This window comes from Phyllobates terribilis, unplaced genomic scaffold (genome assembly GCF_046119375.1).
Source record: "Phyllobates terribilis strain yellow unplaced genomic scaffold, ASM4611937v1 Scaffold_11__3_contigs__length_659146591, whole genome shotgun sequence".
Taxonomy (NCBI): Eukaryota; Metazoa; Chordata; class Amphibia; order Anura; family Dendrobatidae; genus Phyllobates; species Phyllobates terribilis.
The window spans coordinates 306945180-306968741 of record NW_027362771.1 but is presented as its reverse complement, the minus strand read 5'-3'; the positions used below and the strand labels follow the sequence as shown (position 1 = coordinate 306968741).

General features: G+C 44.5%; 1 protein-coding gene across 1 annotated transcript in view; it reads right to left on the bottom strand.

Moving 5' to 3' along the window:
• Nucleotides 1-23562, bottom strand: part of LOC141167259 (uncharacterized) — a 705047-nt gene that overhangs the window by 45964 nt on the left and 635521 nt on the right. The window contains exons 93-94 of the mRNA XM_073654695.1: nucleotides 23201-23254; nucleotides 10427-10475 (exon numbers count right to left, since the gene is read on the bottom strand). Of these exons, the coding sequence (XP_073510796.1) occupies nucleotides 10427-10475; nucleotides 23201-23254 (103 nt within the window). The remainder of the gene's footprint in view (nucleotides 1-10426; nucleotides 10476-23200; nucleotides 23255-23562) is intronic.

The following is a 23562-nucleotide window of genomic DNA, read 5'->3' as shown; positions in this document are numbered from 1 at the left end:
CTCGGTCCCTCAGATGTGGACAAGTAAAAGACCATTTCCTCCTAGCCATGAGAAAGCTAAGAGGTTGAATTTCACCATCTGCAAGCTCTTGGCTACAGAAATGCTGCCTTTCCGCCTGGTGGACACAGAGGATTTTCGAGACCTTATGTCCGTCGCAGTGCCCCAGTACCAGATGCCCAGTCGGCACTACTTCTCAAAGAAAGGTGTGCCTGCGCTCCACCAGCATGTCGCACACAACATCACCGCTTCTTTGAGAAACTCTGTGTGTGACAGGGTGCATTTCACCACAGACACTTGGACGAGTAGGCATGGACAGGGGCGTTACATGTCGCTGACTGGGCACTGGGTAACTATGGTGACAGCAGGACAAGGGGCTGCTGTCCAAGTCTTGCCGTCCCCACGAGTTGTGCGTCAATCCTCTTTATGTCAAAGTTCCTCCACTGCTTCTGCCTCCTCAACCTCCTCTCGGTCTTCCACCTGCACCCAAAGCCTGTCTGGTCATGCCACAAGCTTTCTAACTGCGCAGAAGGGATCCTGCACACCTCCTTACTATGCTGGCAGTAGGGCTCAACGTCATCAGGCGAGTTTTACATTGAAATGTCTGGGAAATGTGAGTCACACAGCTGAGGAGTTGTGGTCAGCTCTGGAGAACCAATTTCATGAATGGTTGTCTCCACTGGATCTGAAACCAGGGAAGGCCGTGTGCGACAATGCTGCAAACCTGGGTGCGGCCCTTCGCCGGGGCAATGTCACACACGTGCCTTGTATGGCTCACGTGTTGAACCTGGTTGTCCAGCAATTTTTAGCCCACTATCCCAGACTAGATGGCCTTCTGCAGAGGGCACGGTCGCTGTGTGCTCACTTCCGCCGTTCGCATCCCGCAGCTCAGCGACTTACATCTCTACAGAAGTCGTTGGGCCTGCCACTTCACCGGCTAAAATGCGATGTGCCTACCCGGTGGAATTCAACTCTGCACATGTTGCAGCGACTGTGGCAGCACCGACAAGCCCTGGTGCAATACGTTCTGACGTATAGCCTGGGCCAACGAGATTCAGAGGTGGGGCAAATCACGCTGGAGGAGTGGTCTCAGATCAGGGACCTATGCACCCTTCTGCACAGTTTTGAAATGGCGACGAAGATGTTTAGTGCTGACGATGCCATTATCAGCATGACTATTCCGGTGATTTACATGCTGGAGCACATGTTAAACAGAATTCGGAGTCAGGTGGTGGCACAAGAGGAGGTGGAGGAAGTAGAGGAGGAGGAGTTGTATGCGGAAGGGCTAACATCTGCAAGGTCCAGACGGTCGGCAGCACCAAGGCGGCAGGCATGTGAGGGTGGGGGAGATGATTTTACCAGGGCGCATGGTAGCAGCCAAACTAGTGAGGAAGGTGCAGGAGCCCAGGAAGAAGTGGAGGACGAACTGATGGAAGACTCATCAGATGAGGGAGACCTTGATCACATTTCTGTTGTGCGAGGTTGGGGGGAGAGGACAGAGGAAGGAAGCATGATTGTTACCTCGCCACCAACACAACAGGGACTTGGTGCTCCTGGATGCGCAACACACATGAGTGCCTTCTTGCTGCACTACCTGCAACATGACCCTCGAATTGTGAGAATTAGAAATAATCCTGACTACTGGGTTGCCACACTGTTAGATCCTCGGTACAAAAGTAAATTTGCAGAAATTATTCCTGCCATAGAAAGGGATGCACGCATGCAGGAGTATCAGCAGAGACTGTTGCAGAATCTTACATGTGCTTTTCCACAAAATACCAGTGGTGCACGTAGTGAATCTCACAGTTCCAACTTGCCAACCGTGGGACCGTCAAGTGTTCAGCACTCAAACCGTAACAGAACCACAGTATCTGCTGGTAACATCAATTTTGCAGAATCATTTCACCACTTTTTTAGCCCATCCTTTGCAAGGCCACAGGAGACAAGAAGTCTGACACATAGTCAACGCCTAGAGACGATGGTACAGGAGTATCTCCAAGTAAACATTGAAGCCACGACTGTGTCACTGGACCCTTGCTCTTTTTGGGCTTCCAATCTGGATAAATGGCCGGAGCTAGCCACTTACGCCTTGGAGATCTTGTCATGCCCCGCAGCCAGCGTTCTGTCTGAACGTGTGTTCAGCGCTGCTGGTGGTGTGCTGACAGATAAGCGCACGCGGCTCTCCACTGATAATGTAGACAGACTCACGTTCATAAAGATGAACAAATCATGGATCCGAAACGACTTTTCTACCCCTGTGTCATCCTGGGGAGAGTAAAAGCTTGATGATTGGTTAAAATCACCCTACCAACCGTTTTAAGCTTTCAAATTACTAATCATGTTTATCTGTATCTTGACTGGAAAATAATTTGGGCTTTGTAGCAGTGTGCAGCACTGATCCTATTAGGCCATCTATAATAAGCTTCACCAGATTTAAAATTAAAAATAATTTTTAGCTGCATCTAGCCCGGAAAATAATTTTGGGGCTCCGAGATGCGCAAGACACATAAGTGCCTTCTTGCTGCACTACCTGCAGCATGACCCTCATATTGTCAGAATTCGAAGTAATCATGACTACTGGGTTGCCACACTCTTAGATCCCCCAAACTTTTCGATCAACCTTTTCATTTTAATAAAGACCAAAAAAATGGTCATTTTTGAAATTATAAGCATTAGCAGGTTGTTAGAAACTGAAATCAAACAGTTTTCAACTCAAAACTTTATTCTAGGTGATGTTACATTTTCACATAGGACCCCTTGTTCGAAAGGAGCTTCTGAACTCCCTCGTCCATTGAATTTGTCAGGTTTTGGATGGTTTCTGCTTCAATTGTTTTGCATAAGGACAGAATACCCTCCCAGAGCTGTTGCTTAGATGTGAACTGCCTCCCACCATCATAGACACTCCTTTTAATGATGCTCCAAAGGTTCTGAATGGGGTAGAGGTCAGGGGAGCATGGGGGTCACACCATAAGTTTGTCCCCTTTTATGCCCATATCAGCCAGAGATGCAGATGTTTTATGTGCAGCATGAGATGGTGCATTATCATGCAGAAAAATGATCTTGCTGTGAAATACACGGTTCTTCTTCTTGAACCATGGCAGGAAGTGCTGTTTGAGAAAATCCACATACATTATGGAGTTCATCTTTAGCGCCTTCAGGGATCCTAAAGGGGCCGACAATCTCTCTCCCCATGATTCCAGCCCAAAACATTACTCCACCTCCTCCTTATTGGCGCTGTAGCCGTGTTTGCGTGGGGTGTCCATCAACCAGCCATCCTCCACTCCATTCATCTGGACCATCGAGCGCTGCACGGCACTCATCCGTGAACAAAACAGTTTTGAAATCAGTCTTCATGTAATGTTTGGCCCACTGGAGCCGTTTCTGCTTGTGTGAAGTGGATAGAGGAGGTCGACAGGATGGCGTATGCACAGCTGCAAACCTCTGAAGGACCCTGCATCTTGTTGGTCGGGGGACGTTGGAGGCACAAGCAGCTTCAAAAACTTGTCTGCTGCTATGACAAGGCTTTTTTGCCGCTGCTCTTTCAACCTGACGTAATTGCCTGTAGGAAAGAGTCCTCAATTTGCCCTTATCAGCACGCACACGTGTGTACTGTGAATCAGCTACATACTTCTTGATTGCCAAGACACTTCATCCTGATCATCGCACAATGTTGATTGTAGTCATGCCTTGACCTAAACACTCCACAATTTGTTGCTTCTCAGCAGCCGACACATCCTTTTTCTTTCCCATTTTGGCAGAAAATGTAGGCTGCTTAATAATGTGAGAGAGCCTTCTTAAGTAGTCTTGCCTTTCATTGGACACACCTGCCAAACTAATTAGCACAGGTGTCTGCAATTGCTTACAGTGATATAAAGAGCCCTGACACACATCACCATCAATGAGTTTAACTGACAAACAAACAAATTCTTCCCTTATCACTCCTAAACACTTTTTGCATAATAATTTGGAACGCGGTGTACATGTGCTTTTCCACAAAACACCAGTGGTTCACGTAGTGAATCTTACAGTTCTAACTTGCCAACCGTGGTCTGTATGGAATTGTTCAATAAAGGGCCCAAAATTAAGATAACATAGATGGGAGAGGTCTCTATGAATAGGAATTCCTAAGTATTTGATACCCTGTGAGGGCCAGGCAAAGGGAAAGTTGGACTGGATGGAATCCTATATGGATTTAGGGAGGGAGACATCGAGGGCCTCAGACTTCGCTGCATTGATTTTAAAATTTTACCATGTAACAAAGTGATCTATTTCAGCCATAACAGCAGGGATGGATATATGTGATTGAGTGATATATACTAGGACATCATCAGCAAATAGAGAGCACTTGTACTCGGTGCCTCCCACCTCAATCCAACTAATATTGGGGTTATGGCGAATTGATGAGAGCAGGTGCTCCGTCACTAGGATGTATAAGAGAGGGGACAGAGGACATCCCTGCCTTGTCCCATTGGTGATTGTGAAAGGTGATGAAAATGTTCTGACGCACCCCCTGGGCCTTGGGACACCCGGAGCCGGACCCTTTTTGGTGGATGCTGGTGGTTGTAGTCTTCGTGGCGGCGATCCGGTTCCGTGGCTCAGGGTGGTCAAACCAGTGGCGGAACTATTTATGTGGTTTTGATGTTTAAATGTCCGACTACGCCACCCATGGATTGCGGTCAGAGTGAACCGCCGCTACAGGGCAGACCGCTAAGGCTGGTGTTGTGGGTGCAGCAGAGCGTAGCATAACTCCCCACGGGAGGAGTATAGCCTCAGGGCAGTGTATGCGGAGGATGGGGGTGATGGTGCAGGGCAGCAGCAGTAACGACACGGAGTCAGTGATGCAGTTCAGGGCCTTTACTCACAGTTCTTATTATCCAGACCACGTCTGCAGGTAACGGCTGCCCACGTCGTACTGTGCTCACCAGGTGAGGGGCTCAGACAACTCCTAGATAACTTTGGAGCGCTTCACAGGACCCCCTTTGTGTGTCCTTTGTCTGGCCTTTCTTACCAACACTTCTGTCCGGCTGCCTCGGGCCTCCTCTTGGTAAACTTGGCGCCAGTTTCCCTGACCCTATGTGGTGCCTTCCTAGCGGGTGGAGCAAGGGGCTGCGCCACATAAAATGTCAGAGCCTCCGGTTTCTAGCTGAGGGTCGTTTCCTGCCTCCACTAGTTCGGGGACCGGTCTCCCCCTTTGGCCTGACCCCTCCACGCAGGTGGATTCGGGCGTGCGGTGGCGACTCGCCCGTCCGCACCCCTGGGATCCCTTCATTCCTCGTTCCTGGAGCCTTCTCCGCTCCTCTTCCTTCCTTCTCCCTCTTGCAGGCCTGGGCCTCTGTTACTAGGCCCGCCTCCGGAGCAGAGCTCATGCAGAGCCCCTGCTCCCTGCCACTTCTGCTCAGACTTCTCTGCACTGAACTAAGATGGTGCCCACCTTTTATACTCCCTTCTCAATGCACCCAGGAACTGCTTCCTCCCTGCTCCTGCACTGCAGGGTTCCCCTTCCTCAGTGTTCCCTCCCCCCACTCCAGCCAGGGACAGGGACTGTCGTGCCCATCTCAGGGGCATATTGGTCGCCCTGCCCCACGGCAATGTGGTGTAATGCATGCAGGTGTCGGGTCCTGATCCACACTCCATCCTTATCTGAGAGTGAGATATCACACCTCTGGGTGAGGTGCAATACGTCTGTAGCAACCGAGCCCTCGGTGCTACAGTTCCATTTATCTTCAGCCTAGGTGACGTATTGTGATACAGGGCCGTGATTTTGGCTATAAAAGGGTCCCCTAGACCCCTACCCCAAGCTTTTTAAGAGAATCATATATGGCGTGCCAGGAGACTCTATGGAATGCTTTCTCAGCATCCAACGAGAGTATCTACTTACAAATTTTTAACTGCATCTAGCCCAGGAAATACTTTGTGCCTAGTAGCAGTGTCTGCTAGTCAGCGGATTATCCCGGCTGTTAAGCAAGCTACACCACCTGTAGTTTGGACACTTAATTTTTTCAAAGGAAGTGCTTGGGGACCACGGGATACTCAGTGAAGAGCATCAGGAGGCACCCCAAGGCATAGGGGCTGGGACTGGCACTAGGATGCCTTGCGGTGGACAGCCGAGCTCGATCCTTATAAAAGCTTTTTAACTGCAGCAGCTTTAGTGGACGCTACTGGAGCTGGAATTACGCGGCTGCTGGCATGAGACTTGCCCTCCAATAGATCCTTGTAAATGGATTTAAAGTGTATTCATTCAAATTAGAGGGACAATTTAAATTAAAAAGCTTAGAGCTGCCTCCACCACAGGGGGGCTCTCTCGACCCACCAGCGGACAGGCACCAGTATTGGGAGAGGGGGGCTGGCCGTCAGGGTTCACCGCGGCTCTGGCACAAACCCGGCGACACGGAGGTGGCACGGGCAGGAGCGGACTGGCCGTCTCGGCTTCTCACTTTTTGGATTTTAGAAGGGCATGACATGCCTATATCTGTGTCTCCAACTCCTTTTACTCCTCCACCTCTTTTCTTTTCGCATGACTATATGTACTTGTCACTTTTCCATGTGTTAGTTGTGTCTTCTGAGCAGTTTGTCAGCTTTTGGACACCTTTGAAGGTGTTTTCTATGTGTTTCTATGTGTTTTTGTTTGCCTGCCATTGGTTTTAACGGTGTTCGAAGGTGTTCGACGAACAGTTCGACGAACAGTTCGGCGAACACACGGGTGTTCGACGAACCGAACCGAACTCGAACACTACGGGGGTGGCTCAACACTAGCCACAATGCAAAACGATATGTTTGGTGTAAAAGCAACACAGCTCATCACCCTCAAAACACCATCCCCACTGTCAAACATGGTGGTGGCAGCATCATGGTTTGGGCCTGCTTTTATTCAGCAGGGACAGGGAAGATGGTTAAAATTGATGGGAAGATGGACGGAGCCAAATACAGGACCATTCTGGAAGAAAACCTGTTGGAGTCTGCAAAAGACCTGAGACTGGGACGGAGATTTATCTTCCAACAAGACAATGATCCCAAACATAAAACAAAATCTACAATGGAATGGTTAAAAAATAAACGTATCCAGGTGTTAGAATGGCCAAGTCAAAGTCCAGACCTGAATCCAATCGAGAATCTGTGGAAAGAGCTGAAAACTGCTGTTCACAAATGCCCTCCATCCAACCTGAATGATCTCGAGCTGTTTTGCAAGGAAGAATGGGCAAGAATTTCCGCCTCTCGATGTGCAAAATTGATAGAGACATACCCCAAGCGACTTGCAGCTGTAATCGCAGCAAAAGGTGGCGCTACAAAGTATTAACTCAAGGGGGCCGAATAATATTGCACGCCCCACTTTTCAGTTTTTAATTTGTTAAAAAAGTTTAAAATATCCAATAAATTTCGTTCCACTTCACGATTGTGTCCCACTTGTTGATTCTTCCCCAAAAAATTAGAATTTTAAATCTTTATGTTTGAAGCCAGAAATGTGGCAAAAGGTAGAAAAGTTCAAGGGGGCCAAATACTTTCACAATGCACTGTATACCATGTATGCATGAAAAAAGATAATTTCAGTGATGACCAATTTTAAAATACACATAAACAAATTCCAATTTTAATACTTTTACACAATATTAATAAGAGCCATAACTTTTTCTATCAATGTAGCAGGCTTGTTTTTTTGTGCCCCGATCTATATTTCTAATAGCACTATTATGGGGTATATATATAATATATATTAAAGAGTTTGTCCACTTACTTTTCATAATAAAAGTGACAGTTTGGTGTAACCCCTTTTACGACCTGTGATGTACATTTTTGTCAGAGGCCAGTGAGGTTAGTTACTGAGCCTGATTCTTAAGCAGTAGATGCCACCTGTTTTACATAGCTAGCATCTGTCTCCAACAGCAGCGGCTATAAACAAGTTCTGATTGCTGCTGTTTACCATCTAGATGCTGCTGTCAATCATTGACAGCACCATTTAAATGGCTTGTTCTCTACCATTGCTTCCTCCCCATCCTGCAACGCGATCTTGGGGATTTGATGAATTACTATGGCAACAAGGGACCTACTGAGGGTCCCCATGTCTGCCATCTTAGTTCTCCTGTGAAGCACAACAATATATATTACAATACTGCATCTGGCCAGCTTCTGTTCCCCTGCACTTGGGAGAGATCACATTACGGACCAGTGGCATGACTATGCCATTAGTCTGAACTGGGAGTGGGAGCTGTTCGCTTCTGAAGATTCTTTATGAGACTACCCCTTTAAAGTGTTTAAAATATGAAATAATATGGTTTATGAACACATTGATGCAATTAGAAAAGAAAATAAATCTCTTTTATGCCATCTGGAACCATGGAATACCCATACCATCATTTAGTAAGAAAAGAACTCTCACTTGGTCTCACTGACTCTGAAGCAACTTTAAATCACCATAAACTGTATACCCCCAATTGACTGTTAAAAGTCTACATAATCAATATTATGCAATATTATGTCGTCCAATATATATATATATATATATATATATATATATATATATATATATATATATATATATATATATATATTCTTATTTTGTATTCCTTCTCTATGCACTTTTTTTTTATCTTAACTTTCGTCCCCTTGCATGGGGAATGTTGAGATTGATACACTGCAGTTTTTTCTGATGATCACTTTCTTGTTATATAATAAATAATAAGACTTTTTAAACTAAAAACAGTAAATAATAAATACTTACCTACCAACCCACTTCTATTCCTTCATAGTGCAGCTCAGGTTCACCTTCAGTCTCCTTGCTTTCTCTACTGGTGAGGAAGGGCATGTGACTGGTCCAGCCAATCAGTTGCTACATTGGTCAGCGAATTACCATTGTGGCCAATGATTGGTTTCAGCAGTTCCTAGTCAATATAACCAAAATTGGATGTATGGAGCCATCAAATTAGGCAGGACACATAGGGCACCTTTTTACAACAAAGGGCAATTACAGCAGACTTAAAGTGTATCAACTGATATCTACTACGTTCTCTTATCTGCACCAATCTATCACAGCTGATTGTGCCAGGAAAGTGACCAGTAATGACTGGTGGCTCAGAGCAAGTGTGTACAGTTATTGTGTCCAATGGACACATTGTGTAGCAGGATTATATTCACTGGACGCACACTGTGTGGCGGTTTTTCACTCAGAATCTTTGCCAAAAGTGTATAAAATCAAGAATATAACCATGCAGTCTATCTTTACAGACATTTGTCATAACGTGGAGGTTTAGAGTTATAAACTTTTTCTGTAATTAACGTTAGCAAAAACCTGTGTCCCTTGAGTTTCATGGCATGGGTTTCCATAGGCGAGTAGCTACATGCAAGCCTCACATTGTTAAGTACAATGCCAGTAGAGTGCTGTAAAGCATGCCACTACTGGACTCTAGAGCACTGGAGCCTGTTCTGTGGAGTGACAAATGTAGTCATGCGGATCTTATGCGATTTAATGCGTGGATGGTACCCGGGTCTGGAGAAGAGGAGACTCTCATCCAACCCAGGTACCATCGTACCTAAAAGAATTATAAAGTTAAATATAATCATACTCACCTCTCCGGCGCCCCCGGTCTCGTCCCGATGTTCTCCCGGCGACAATGCGCTCTCCTCGCCTCCCAGCGGTGATCTGCAAGGACCTTCGGTGACGTCATTTAGTCAGCTGATGGTCACGCGACCATCACCTGGCCACTGACGTCATGGAAGGTCCTTTTACTTTACTGGTACCCACCACGGAGCCAGCAGCGACGCCGGGAGCAGACCGAGGCCGCTGGAAAGGTGAGTATGAGGTTATTTTTTATTTTTTACGTTCTAATTCTTTTTTTTAACATTATGTTGGTCACAAAATATAAATCCATGCCGGTTGCATGGATATATATTGTGTGACCAACTTTCAAGCACAAGAATCAAAATCGACAATGTTAGTCTATGGGTCCATTAAAAGTCAGACAGCATTCGGAAGGTAGAGAAACTTTATTTTACCTCATCCAAGAAAAACTGATGACCCTTGGCACAAGACTGAGATGAAACTCGGATGACACTCTCATGAGAATCTGATCAAACTCTGAACAAAATTATTACTAGGAATGTTTTTCTCGTACGAGAAAAATATGGACGTCTGAATTAGCCTGAAGGCTGACTAAGACGTTCATGTTTCACAGTCTGTATATGGATCATAATCCTGGACTGGCCAAAAGTCTTCTAACCCAAACTAGCAGCCTTATATGCTGTCTGAATTAAGCCTGCTTCTTTCAAATAGATAGTTGTATGTTTTCAACTTCCCTTTACTGTAAAGTGCATTGAAATATGTTAGTGCTATATGAGGATTAGCAATAGTTTTGAGACATTTGTGTTTCAAATTGTTTCAATGCAGCAAACAAAAACTCTGCTGTGAAACAAATGGAAATTGATTTCTACTGCAACTCACCACACTTTCCAATCAGTTCCATTCTGACTAAGTCTTTCACATCTTCCTCCTGTAAAAACAGTGTTACATAGAGAAAAGACAACAGTTAAAAATTTTTCTCCATAGCAATACATTATGTTATAATTTTATTCTAGGGATACCACTAAACACAACCTCCTTCAGTCTCTCTTGCTTATACAGAATACTATGGGCATAGCCAAACAGTGGAAAGAAGAAAATCAGAAAAAAGCAAACTTACCTTCCATACCAGGTGAGCTCCACTGCTCCAAGAGCCATGTCCCCCAGGGATCTTGTGACATTATTTATGCCATGTGAGCACTGCAGCCCATGGGCTCACTCACACGAGCGAATAAATCGAAAGCATGCAATCCGATAAAAAATCAGATAGTGTTACTCTATGGGGTAGCTCACATCCGCGATTATTTTCTCATACCGATTCGGCATGCAAGAATCGAATCACACGCACCCATACAAGTCTGTGTGTGCATGTGAAACATCACACTGCACTTGGATGTAACCTGAGTGCAGTGCAATTTCCACGTACGCTGGCAATGGGGGAGATGGAGAAATTAATTTCTCCATCTCCTCTGCACCTGTGCTCTGATTCTCTCATATGGGAATATCAGAGCACTTACACTCGGCTCACACTCGCAGCAGAGCTGGAGCAGAGTGTCCTTAGCATATCGCATCCGATGCTCTCGCACTGCATGCTATACACTAGTGTGACTCCATCCTATCAGTGACTTCTGATGGACTGCAGCCATTACAGTTCTATCAGAAGGAACTGTTCCATCTGGTGGAAGTGGCCACTGATGGGCTGCAGCGCTCCTGTGACATATACAATCAATTGCCAGTGACAACAGCACATGGAGAGAAGGAGCAGCACTGGTCTGAGAGGTAAGATGCTATTTTGTTCTTTTATTCAGCAGAATGAGCGCATTTAAATGGGGTGCTCCAGTAGTGGACAACTGGTTCAATATTTTCAGTTATCAGGAAATAGTTCACATAAAGGACTGTCAATACTGTCTAAATGCAAACACTAAAGATACTTCAAAGACAATAAAATGCGACCAGTCAAAAGAAATTATGGCAAATAACGTAGGTTTCTGTGATGAACTATATTCTGAGGCTAAGTGCCCACGATGCAGAAATGCTGCATATTTTTTACGCTTCTCCCTGGCAGGAAAAACACATGCGTTTTTCCCGCCAGGTAGAAGTGTTTGTCAAGCGTTTTTGCATGCATTTCTGCATGCGGGCTATCAAGTGCTTTTCCAAGCGATTTTAGCATCACTTGGAAAGTGCTTGACAACTTGTTCACACTATATAAATCCATGCAACCGGCATGGATTTATAGTAGTGTGACTAAGTTAGTTAAAAAAAAAAACGAAGAATGGTAAAAAAAAAAAAAAGATTATACTTACCTTCCGATGTCCTCCCGGTGTTTTCTCTGCTGCGTCCGGTGTCTTGGGCGGCTCGCGGTGGTGTGAAGGACCTGCGGTGACGTCATTGAGTCATGTGACAGGTCACATGACTCAATGACGTCATGGCAGGTCCTTCACAACACCGCGACCCATACAGCAGACCAGACGGAGGGGAGAAAACACCGGGAGGACATCGGAAGGTAAGTATAATCTTTATTTTTTATTTTAAATTCTATTTTTTACAGTTTCTATGGTACCCAGGTCTGGATGAGAGTCTCCTCTCCTCCAGACCTGGGTACCATCCGCACATTGAACCGTGTGATATGCGCTTGTGCAGATGCAGTGATGCGGATGTCATGCGGTCCAATGCAAGTCAATGGCGGCGATTACGCTGCGTGTCCGCAAAATTAATGGACATGCTGCGGATTTTTCTGCAATGATAATCCGCAGCGGAAATCTCCGCATCATGGGCACAGCACATGCGGATTATCATTGGGGACCATGGGGCACGTATTACCATAGTGGGCACACAGCCTAAGGCCCTGCCTGATTCATCATGTTCCTTGCGCCTGTTTTTTGTCTAGTTTTGTATGTTTTGCGCCTTTTTTTGTTTGCACCCAATTCATTATTCAAATTGCACCTTTTTAAGTCAATTTTAGATGGACTTGCCTGTTTGTTTGTTTTTCTCTTTGTGGATGGAGTGTAGCAATTTCAGATGTTTTTGCCTGATTTATCAATTGCAACTTTTTAAGAAGTTACAAATTTAGTGCAACTTCACTCCAGTCCTTCACTGGTGTATTTTTTAGTCCACCTGTATTTTGATGCAATTTTTGCAACTTTTAGCTCCACTGTGCCAAAAGTCGCAAAAACTGTTCAATATAGGAAGAAAGATAAGTATTGACTTTGCACCCAATTAATGAATCGCGTGCGCCATTTTGATGAATTTGGTGCAAAAAATGGCAACTAATACCACCAAACAAAAAAGGAAAATGACTTAAAAAAACCCACAATTGATGATAGTCTTCAGTATTTTAGATCAGATCTATAATGAAAAGTGTTCCTGCAATAAATGTATGAAATCCATACTGCACAATATGAATCATAGAATGGTTCAAACTGCAGAGAGATGACAGGGTTAATAAAAGTCTGAAAGCTAACTAACTGTTATTCCACAGAAAAGAAATTTCATGACCCCAGATTCATTCCCAATAATGTATTATGCAATCAGAAACCTCAATTAGGCAGATCAAATAGTGACATCTTATCCACAAACTGTCTTTGACAAGCCAAAACATAAAAAGAAATAAAAAAACACAATGTTGTGAGTTGACAATACTGAATATTTTTTCTTATCTTCGCTGCTTGATGACAGCCATTTGTGGCCAAAACGTCACTTTTTATATGCCTGATTAATGTTTCTGATTGCAAGATAAATTATTTTGAAGCAAATCTGGTACCTTGTTATTTTCTTAATATGTATTATGCTAGTTGATTCATTGTAACATTTCTGCATCAAAAAAGTGCCTCTTTGCAGGAAAAATTGCTGCATTAAAAAACACTTGTTTTTATTGCGTTTTTTCCCCAGTCATTACAATGGATAAAAAACATTGCAAAAATACTGAATAAATTGACATGCTTCAGATTTGAAACTGAATTAAATCTGCAAGGAAAAAATAAGAAACATGTACATAAGATTTCAGAAATCTCATCCACTTTGCTGGTACGGTAAAATGCTGCATTTTTCACAGCAAGAAAATGCAGGAAAAAATGAGGGAAAATATGGCAAAAACGCGTCTGTGTACATGCCCTTAAAGATTGTCGTTTAAATCCTTATTTCAGAAATCAATGACACGTGAAAATAAGCAACTTTGTGATATATCTCATCAAAGAAATCCTCTTTTTTCTCCACCAGGACTGATGATTTAGTTTCAAAATTCTCAATTCACAGATGAAATCTTTATTTAGTGAAGGACAGATTGTAAGGCTATGTTCACATGTAGTGATGAGCGAGAACTAAAATGCCCAGGTACTCGTTGTTCGAGTAGAGCAAATTGGAATGCTCGAGTGCTTGGTCCGAGTTACAAACCCAATGTAAGTCTATGGAAAACTTGAGCATTTTTCCGGCAGTTCCCCCCGGCGGTCTGCAGAGGGCCTAAAATTTGCCCAAATCAATGGGAACAGTGCTCAAATGACATGGGAACAGCATGGGGAAGACCCCTGGAAACATTTCTGACTCCCATGTCACTGCTAGAAAAAAGAGAGGGGTCGCTCACTGGTCTATTCGGGTGCTCTGAAGAAAAGAGTAATCTCAATTGCAAAAAGAACTTCGGCACTCCATACATGAAAATATAAGAAATATTGTATCTAGACTAATGTCACTTTGAAAAATGAAGGTTTTTTGCGCATAATTTGGCCAATTTATGTGTGCCCATCAACCACGACAAGGTCACCTTCGTATGATGGGAAACTACGCTACGCTACCACTGGATATGGATATGGTACAGCCCATACATTGTAGGTTAAAAGCCCAAGCATAGACATATTGTCCATACAGGCTTACAGCCCAAGAGTGGCATATCCAGTGGTAGCGTAGCGTAGTTTCCCATCATACGAAGGTGACCTTGTCGTGGTTGATGGGCACACATAAATTGGCCAAATTATGCGCAAAAAACCTTCATTTTTCAAAGTGACATTAGTCTAGATACAATATTTCTTATATTTTCATGTATGGAGTGCCGAAGTTCTTTTTGCAATTGAGATTACTCTTTTCTTCAGAGCACCCGAATAGACCAGTGAGCGACCCCTCTCTTTTTTCTATTAATCATTTTTGGGATCCCGCTCCTGGAGCATTGCAGCAGGTACGTGTTCACACTATTAGAAGTTTGACAGCCTTTTTTCTGACCATGTGTCCCTCCCATTCAGTCACAGGTGGTTTTAACTAGCTCTACCAGCCCATACATTGTAGGTTAAAAGCCCAAGCATAGACATATTGTCCATACAGGCTTACAGTCCAAGAGTGGCATATCCAGTGGTAGCGTAGCGTAGTTTCCCATCATACGAAGGTGACCTTGTCGTGGTTGATGGGCACACATAAATTGGCCAAATTATGCGCAAAAAAACTTCATTTTTCAAAGTGACATTAGTCTAGATACAATATTTCTTATATTTTCATGTATGGAGTGCCGAAGTTCTTTTTGCAATTGAGATTACTCTTTTCTTCAGAGCACCCGAATAGACCAGTGAGCGACCCCTCTCTTTTTTCTATTAATCATTTTTGGGATCCCACTCCTGGAGCATTGCAGCAGGTACGTGTTCACACTATTAGAAGTTTGACAGCCTTTTTTCTGACCATGTGTCCCTCCTATTCAGTCACAGGTGGTTTTAACTAGCTCTACCAGCCCATACATTGTAGGTTAAAAGCCCAAGCATAGACATATTGTCCATACAGGCTTACAGCCCAAGAATGGCATATCCAGTGGTAGCGTAGCGTAGTTTCCCATCATACGAAGGTGACCTTGTCGTGGTTGATGGGCACACATAAATTGGCCAAATTATGCGCAAAAAACCTTCATTTTTCAAAGTGACATTAGTCTAGATACAATATTTCTTATATTTTCATGTATGGAGTGCCGAAGTTCTTTTTGCAATTGAGATTACTCTTTGCTTCAGAGCACCCGAATAGACCAGTGAGCGACCCCTCTCTTTTTTTCTATTAATCATTTTTGGGATCCCGCTCCTGGAGCATTGCAGCAGGTACGTGTTCACACTATTAGAAGTTTGACAGCCTTTTTTCTGACCATGTGTCCCTCCCATTCAGTCACAGGTGGTTTTAACTAGCTCTACCAGCCCATACATTGTAGGTTAAAAGCCCAAGCATAGACATATTGTCCATACAGGCTTACAGCCCAAGAGTGGCATATCCAATGGTAGGGTAGCGTAGTTTCCCATCATACGAAGGTGACCTTGTCGTGGTTGATGGGCACACATAAATTGGCCAAATTATGCGCAAAAAACCTTCATTTTTCAAAGTGACATTAGTCTAGATACAATATTTCTTATATTTTCATGTATGGAGTGCCGAAGTTCTTTTTGCAATTCCCATGTCACTGCTGTCAACAACGTTGTCAGAGGTATTATGCCACTTTTACGGACTCACAATAAAACATACAAAAGCGAAACCAAAATGGATTTTCCTGTGAAACATGTTAAGGAACATCCTTTCCAGGGTAATGACTTCTATATAAGGCAAAATAAATAACCAAAAACAAAAATGCTCCTCCACACCTTGGCCTATGGTCACACGTAGCGTTTTTGATGCGTTTTTGCACTTTTGTATTGCTTTCAACCAAGACAAATGCATTCACCGGGAAATGTCATTTTAACATTTTATAACCTTATCTGGCCATGTGGTTTGTGACACATCATCAGACACATCCTGTTTCATTTATGATGGAGGGACTCTGAAAGTCACAAAGACTATTTTTATAGGGCCATCAGGCGGCCCTTACTATTCTTAAAGGGCCAATAGTCGGCTATGCTTTGTTGTTCCCATTATTAACGAGTAGGTCTCCTATACTGTTATTGCGTATGCAGTGACTTCAAGGGCTGCCAAAAATTTGGACACAACCCAATACCCCTTTGAAGAGACTTAGAGGAGGGTCTCAGTAAAAAAAATGTTCCCATTATAAAGAAGCGGGTCTCCTATAGTGGTAATGCCCATGCTATGACTTGAAGTGCTGCCAAAATTTGGGAAAAAACCCACTAACAATTTAAAGACACATAGAGCTGGGCCACAGTAACAACATGTTCCCATTAGAAAGGAGAGGGTCTGCTATTCAGTTATAGTGTATGCAGTGAGTGCAACGGCTGCCAAAATTTAAGAAAAAACCCTACTGACAATTTAAAGACACATAGAGGTGGGCCTCAGTAATGACATATTCCCATTAGAAAGGAGAGGGTCTCCCATACTGTTTACCTATGCAGTGACTGCAATGGCTGTCAAAAATTTGGAGGCAGCCCAATGCCCCTTGCAAGAGACGTAGAGGTCAGAGGGCCTCCTGAAAACAATGTTCCCATTATTAGAAAGTGGGTCTCCCATACTGTTTGTATATGCAGTGAAGCAACAGCTGCCAAAAATATGGAGGAACTCTGATGTCCCTTGCAAGAGACGTAGATATGTTGATATGGTACATATGGTGGTGGAGAATGAGGATGCGGAGAGGAGGAGGACAAGAGCAAATAGACAAAATCAGGAAACATATACCCATGTCTGAGTGTGATTGGGAATAGAGTTAGACCTCCCCAAAAAAAAGACACTGTATTTGAGTTTGTTACACTGCTATCATTCGGTGGTGTTGAGAAGTCTGGCCCAATCCAGCCCTTGTTCATTTTTATAAGAGTCAGTCTGTCAGCATTTTCAGTTGACAGGCGGACGCACCGATCGATTATAATTCCACCGGCGGCACTAAAAACCTGACAAAACGCTAGCGGCAGGGCAGGCCAGGACCTCCAAGGCGTAGAGAGCCAGTTCATGCCATGTGTCCAGCTTGGATACCCAATATTTATAAGGCACAAAGGAATCACGGAGGATGTTGGTACGTTTGGCAAGGTACTCCCTCAGCATCTTCCGCAACTTTTCCCTCCTTGTGAGAGTACCCCGCGTGTCAGGGCTTGTGAGATGGGAGGGTCTAAGAAAACTGTCCCAGAACTTTGACGGTGTTCCTCTGCCTCTGCTGGATTGCATTTGTGTCTCTCTCGCCTGTACTCCTTGGTTGTCCAACGAACTGTGACCTCTGCCACCAGCGTTTTCAGATGGGAATTTTTTTAATAATTCCGCAACAAGGGCCTTCTCGTACTGCACCATTTTATTAGGCCTGTCCTGCAAGGGAATAAGAGACAGAAAGTTCTCCTTGGAGCATGGGTCTAGAAGTGTCACCAACCAATAATGACTGTCACCCAAAATTTGGACAACACGAGGGTCACAGGAAAGGCAGCGTAACATATAATCAGCCATGTGTGCCAGACTGCTAACAGGCAAGACTTCCATGTCCTCACCAAGAGGACGACTGACCATGCTCTCCTCCTCATCTTACTCCTCTTCATCCTCCACTCCCAGTCCTCAGACCATCCATGCTGAACAGACGATATGACAGTTGTGCAGGTAGTACTGTCTATAGCGCAGGAAACTAGCTCTTGTTCTTCCTCCTCCTCCTCTTCCTCATTGTCACCCAATCCACATCGGGATGAGATGAGGCTGGGCTGTGTGGAATCACCCTGTATGGTTCCTTGCTCCATCTCATTGTGCTCCGCCTGCAATGCATCCTCTTTAATTGTGAGCAGAGAGCGTTTCAGAAGACAGAGAAGCAGTATGGTGATGCTAATTATGGCGTCATCACCACTCACCATCTTGGTGGAGTCCTCAAAGTTTTGGAGGATGGTACATATGTCTAACATCCATGTCCACTCCTGAGGTATTATGTGTGGAGTCTGACCTGAATACCGATGGCCTTGTTGATGCTGGTAGTCAACAACTGCCCTATTCTGCTCCCAAATCCTTCCCAACATCTGCTATGTCCCCACGCATTGGAACTCTATATTGCAGATCAGTCGGTGAGCTGGAAGCTGCAAACGCAGAAAAAGGACGTCAAAGCCAGCGGAAGCTGTAGCTGACTTTCTACAATGGGCACACAGGCGGCGTACTTTGACAAGCAGATCCGACAGCTCCGGGTAGGTTTTGAGAAACCGCGGAACCACGAGGTTAAGCACATGGGCCAGGCATGATATGTGTGTGAGCTCGCCTCAGAGCCGCCACCAGGTTCCGGTCATTGTCACACACGACCATGCCTGGCTGCAGGGTCAGCGGTGTCAGCCACAGATCTGCCTGCTCTTTCAGAGCTGTCCACAACTCTTCAGCGTTATGCGGTTTGTCATGTAAGCATATTAGCTTCAGCACAGCCTGTTGCCGCTTGGTCGAGGTAGTGCTGCAGTGTTTCCAGCTTGCGACTGATGTGGTGATTTCGGAGATGGAGGCTGAAAAGGAGGAGGAGAAAGTGGAGGTGCAGGAGCTGTAGAATGTGGGGGCAACCCTGATTGACTCAGGGCCAGCAATCCTCGGCGTCGGGAGGATGTGTTCCGTCCCAAAGTCCGACTGGGTCCCGGCTTCCTCTATATTAACCCAGTGTGCCATCAGTGAGATGTACCGTCCCGGCCCACAAGCACTTGTCCATGTGTCCGTAGCTAGGTGGACTTTCCCAGTAACTGCGTTGTTGAGGGCACATCTAATGTTGTGGGACATGTGCTAGTGTAATGCGGGGACGGCACAACGGGAGAAATAGTGGCGGCTGGGGACAAAGTACCGACTGATGGCTGCTGCCATCAGGTTGCGGAAAGCTTCCGTCTCCACGAGCTTAAAAGCCAACATTTCGAGAGCAAGCATTCGCGAAATGTGTGAATTTAGTAGTGTGGCCTGTGGGGCGTTGGCTGCGTATTTGTGCTTGCATTCCAAAGACTGGGGTAGGGACAACTGAACACTGCGCTGGGACAAGGATGTGGACATGCTTTCTGATGGTGCTAGTTGAGAGTGTTCAACGGCAGGTGCAGGGCGGGAGGTATATTGGCATGCGCCGTGAACAGGGGATTGGCGTGTATGCACAACAGCGGAACAAGCAGTGGTGTCACCCGCAGATACTGTTGCTGGACCCTGGGGCTCGGCCCACTTAGTCAGGTGCTTTGCTGCCATGCGCCTGATCATGCTGGTGGTGGTCAGGCTGGTAGTTTTGCTACCCCTGCTGATGCTGGCCTGGCAGGTGGTGCAAATGGCCATTTTGGGGTTATCTGCAGAGTCTTTAAAAAAATAACCAGACTCAGGAAGACCTAACAGTTGAACTGGCAACTTCCGTCGTGTCGGCGTTACGAGGAACACTTTCCCACCTTGTGTCTGTGGCCACCACACTGCTTCTTCCTGCCTGTTGTGGTGCTACGCCTCCCCCCTCTCCTGAGTGCTGCTGTCCTCGCTCTGTATGTCCCCCTGCCAGGTTGGGTCAGTTACTATATCATCCACCACCTTGTCTTCCACCGCCGCACCCTGGTCCTCCTCCTGACTTTCTGGCAATTGTGTCTCATCATCATCATCATCATCCACCTCTTGCAACAGTAATTTCACTTTCCCACCGTCGCCTTCCTGTGACCATGGCTGCTCCAATATTTGGGCATCGCTACATGCGTTCTCCTCTTGACTTGCTTGAAGCTGGACAGTCGAGTGGCCCGAATCTACAAATGGAAAAGTGAACAGCTCTTCTGAGTGTCCAAGTGTGGGATCAGTTGACTCTGGGAACTCAGCATGGTGGGAGGAAGGAGAATCATGGTGAAGAATAGGCAGTCCAGACGCACGGCTACTGAGACTGGAAGCATTATCTGCTATCCAACCAACAACCTTTTGACATTGCTCTGTGTTCAATAGTGGTGTTCTGCGGTCCTCTAGTAATTGGGACAGGAAGGTTGAGAGACAAGATGTGGGTGTTTGTTGTAGCACAATTTCAGCTTGCCCATGGCCATGTCCTCGGCCTCTGCATGCACCATCACCATCACATCCTCTTCCCCGTCCCTTGCCACGCACCTTGGCAATTTTTAATGGAGGACAATATTTTCCATGTTTGTGGAAGAAATGGCTGATTTTGGAACACTCTTATAGGTGTTATGTCTGACAGAGAATCACGGTTTTAAATAGCAGGCCTGTAATTTGCTAATACTATCCTTCACAGACATCTAGTGTGAATAGCTTGACCGACACACTGCAACGGAAGGAAAATGGAAGAAATGGCTGATTTTGGAACACTCTCATAGGTGTTATGTCTGACAAAGAACCATGGTTTTAAATAGCAGGCCTGTAATTTGCTAATACTATCCTTCACAGACAACTAGTGTGAATAGCTTGACCGACACACTGCAACGGAATGAAAATGGAAGAAATGGCTGATTCTGGAACACTCTTATAGGTGTTATGTCTGACAAAGAACCACGGTTTTAAATAGCAGGCCTGTAATTTACTAATACTATTCTACACAGAGACCTAGTGTGAATAGCTTGATAGACGCACTGCAACAGAATGGAAAAGGAGGCCAATATTTTCCACGTTCAGTTTAAATTTATGGATTTTTATCGCTGAAATATGGAACAGATCTGGCTTTATTCTGCAGTGAGAACAAGCAAATGGAGCAGAAAAATGGTGTACTCTGGATTGCTTTTTAAGCAAATGACCAGGATTAAGATAAAAAAAAATTTCCCTGGCCCCTGATATCGGGGGCTATGTCTACAAATATATGTAATTATTACAGCAGCAGCAGACAGGATGTTCAATGGATCCTCTTGTGCTGTATCATACATTGCAGTCTGCCACATACACTGCCTGCCTAGCACTAATTATATGCAGCTGGATTAGTCCTCAGAAGGACTGTTAGTTCAGATGGATATATATATATATATACAGTACAGACCAAAAGTTTGGACACACCTTCTCATTTAAAGATTTTTCTGTATTTTCATGACTATGAAAATTGTACATTCACACTGAAGGCATCAAAACTATGAATTAACACATGTGGAATTATATACTTAACAAAAAAGTGTGAAACAACTGAAAATATGTCTTATATTCTAGGTTCTTCAAAGTAGCCACCTTTTGCTTTAATGACTGCTTTGTACACTCTTGGCATTCTCTTGATGAGCCTCAAGAGGTAGTCACCGGAAATGGTTTTCACTTCACAGGTGTGCCCTGTCAGGTTTAATAAGTGGGATTTCTTGCCTTATAAATGGGGTCTATACTGTATATATATGTTGTGGAATACCTATACTAACAGGACGTTCAATGGACCCTTTTGTGCTGTATCATGCACTGCAGGTTGCCACATACACTGCCTGCCTGCCTAACTCCTGCTGTCACCACTGAATATATGCAGCAGGATTAGTCCTCAGAAGAACTGTTAGTTCAGATGGATATATACTGTATATATGTTGAGGAATACCTATACTAACTATAAAGAAGCAAATCTCTCCCTGACACAGCGGCACCTTTCCCTACTCTGCCTGATTCCGGGGTACACTGTGACGAGCATAGCGGCGTCAGGTCTTATATAGACCTGGTGATGCTGTGCTGCCAGCCGATCACTGTAATGCCCACAACCAACATGGCTATGGCATTACAGTGTGTGGCAGGCAATCCCTGCATGTTCATTGGCTCTCTAAAGAGCGCCAAACATGTAGGGAGGGGACCTGAGTTCCCACCCGAGCAACCCGGAAATACTCGCCGAGCTCATCGAGCACAGTGATGCTTGGGTGAGTACCGAGCAGTGGCGAGAGCATTCGCTCATCACTATTCACATGTCCAGTAATGATCCATTAGAACAGATCCAGCAGAAATCCGTTAGGAAAAAATTTGTGCTGACACAACTTTTTAGTCCGTTATTCACTAACTGATCTCTGCTGGATACGCTTTTTTTTTACGGAAAATACTTTTTCTTGCCGGATCCGTGAGAAATAGACGTGAAGGAATGCCGCATCCGTTGCCCATTGGCTCGAATGTTAAAAAAAACTGATCTGGCAGAGATCTGTTAGTGAATAACGGGCTAAAAAGTACAACTATTTTCCTAACGGATTTCTGCTGGATCCGTTTTATCAGATCATTACTGGATATGTGAATATAGCCTTACATTACTGAGATGTAATATGGCAGTTACTACTGATAAGATTCTATGCAGACGGGGGGGGGGGGGGGATCAGGAGCTAGAGACAGAGCTCCTCCTTCCCCCCCCCCCTTACTCTATACAGAATCTTATCAGTAACAACTGCCATTTCCTATCTCAGTAATGTAACAATGTCTTCACTGAATACAGATTTTAACCATAAAATGAGAATTTTGAAAATGAAAGAACAGTCTTGGTGGAGAAAGAAGCAGATTTCTCTAATAAGATATATTACAAAGTTTCTTATTTTTATGTGCATTATTCATTATTGCAATAACAAAACAATGGTTACAATTTAAGTCACCTCTATTCCCAACAGGGGTGAACACAAACAAGACTAGTATATGTGCCCTTTTCTGTACAATAGTTTATCATAAAGCATCCCTTTGGGTTTCTGTGACAGAAGTCACATGCTGCTTTGGATGTGGAAATGTCTCCCCTTACCTCCTAGAAATTTGTGCGACTGCACAGGTTTCAACAATGTCCGCCCCTAATTCCCAATGATAATTTGCAAATAATCCCATTTTAGTAAATATAATGGCTGCAATCTTCATTCTTGTAGCACAGCAATGTAGCTGAATTGACTTTTACATGTTGAAAGGAATTATATCACTTACAGAAAGTCCAGGGTCTCCCTTGTCACCCTTAAAACCTTCAGATCCATCTTCTCCCTGGAAGTAAAGTTGAGCGTATATAAACAATAATACAGTAACACCAATAAATCTTTCCATACAAAAAGGCCTAAAAAGCAACATGATAGCAGTATACCTACATGAAAACATGCTAAAGTCTGTAGATACTAAAAGTATATATTTTAAGTTACCATAAAACTAGAGGTCCACGCGTAAAGAATGAAGTAAAGATGACACAGCTCAAAATATGAAGTAATGCCTTATAAATAAGGAGTAAACCCGGTTTCACACGTCTGACCATGCTCAGATCAGAAGCCCCGGTCCGAACACTGGTCTGCTGTTCTAAG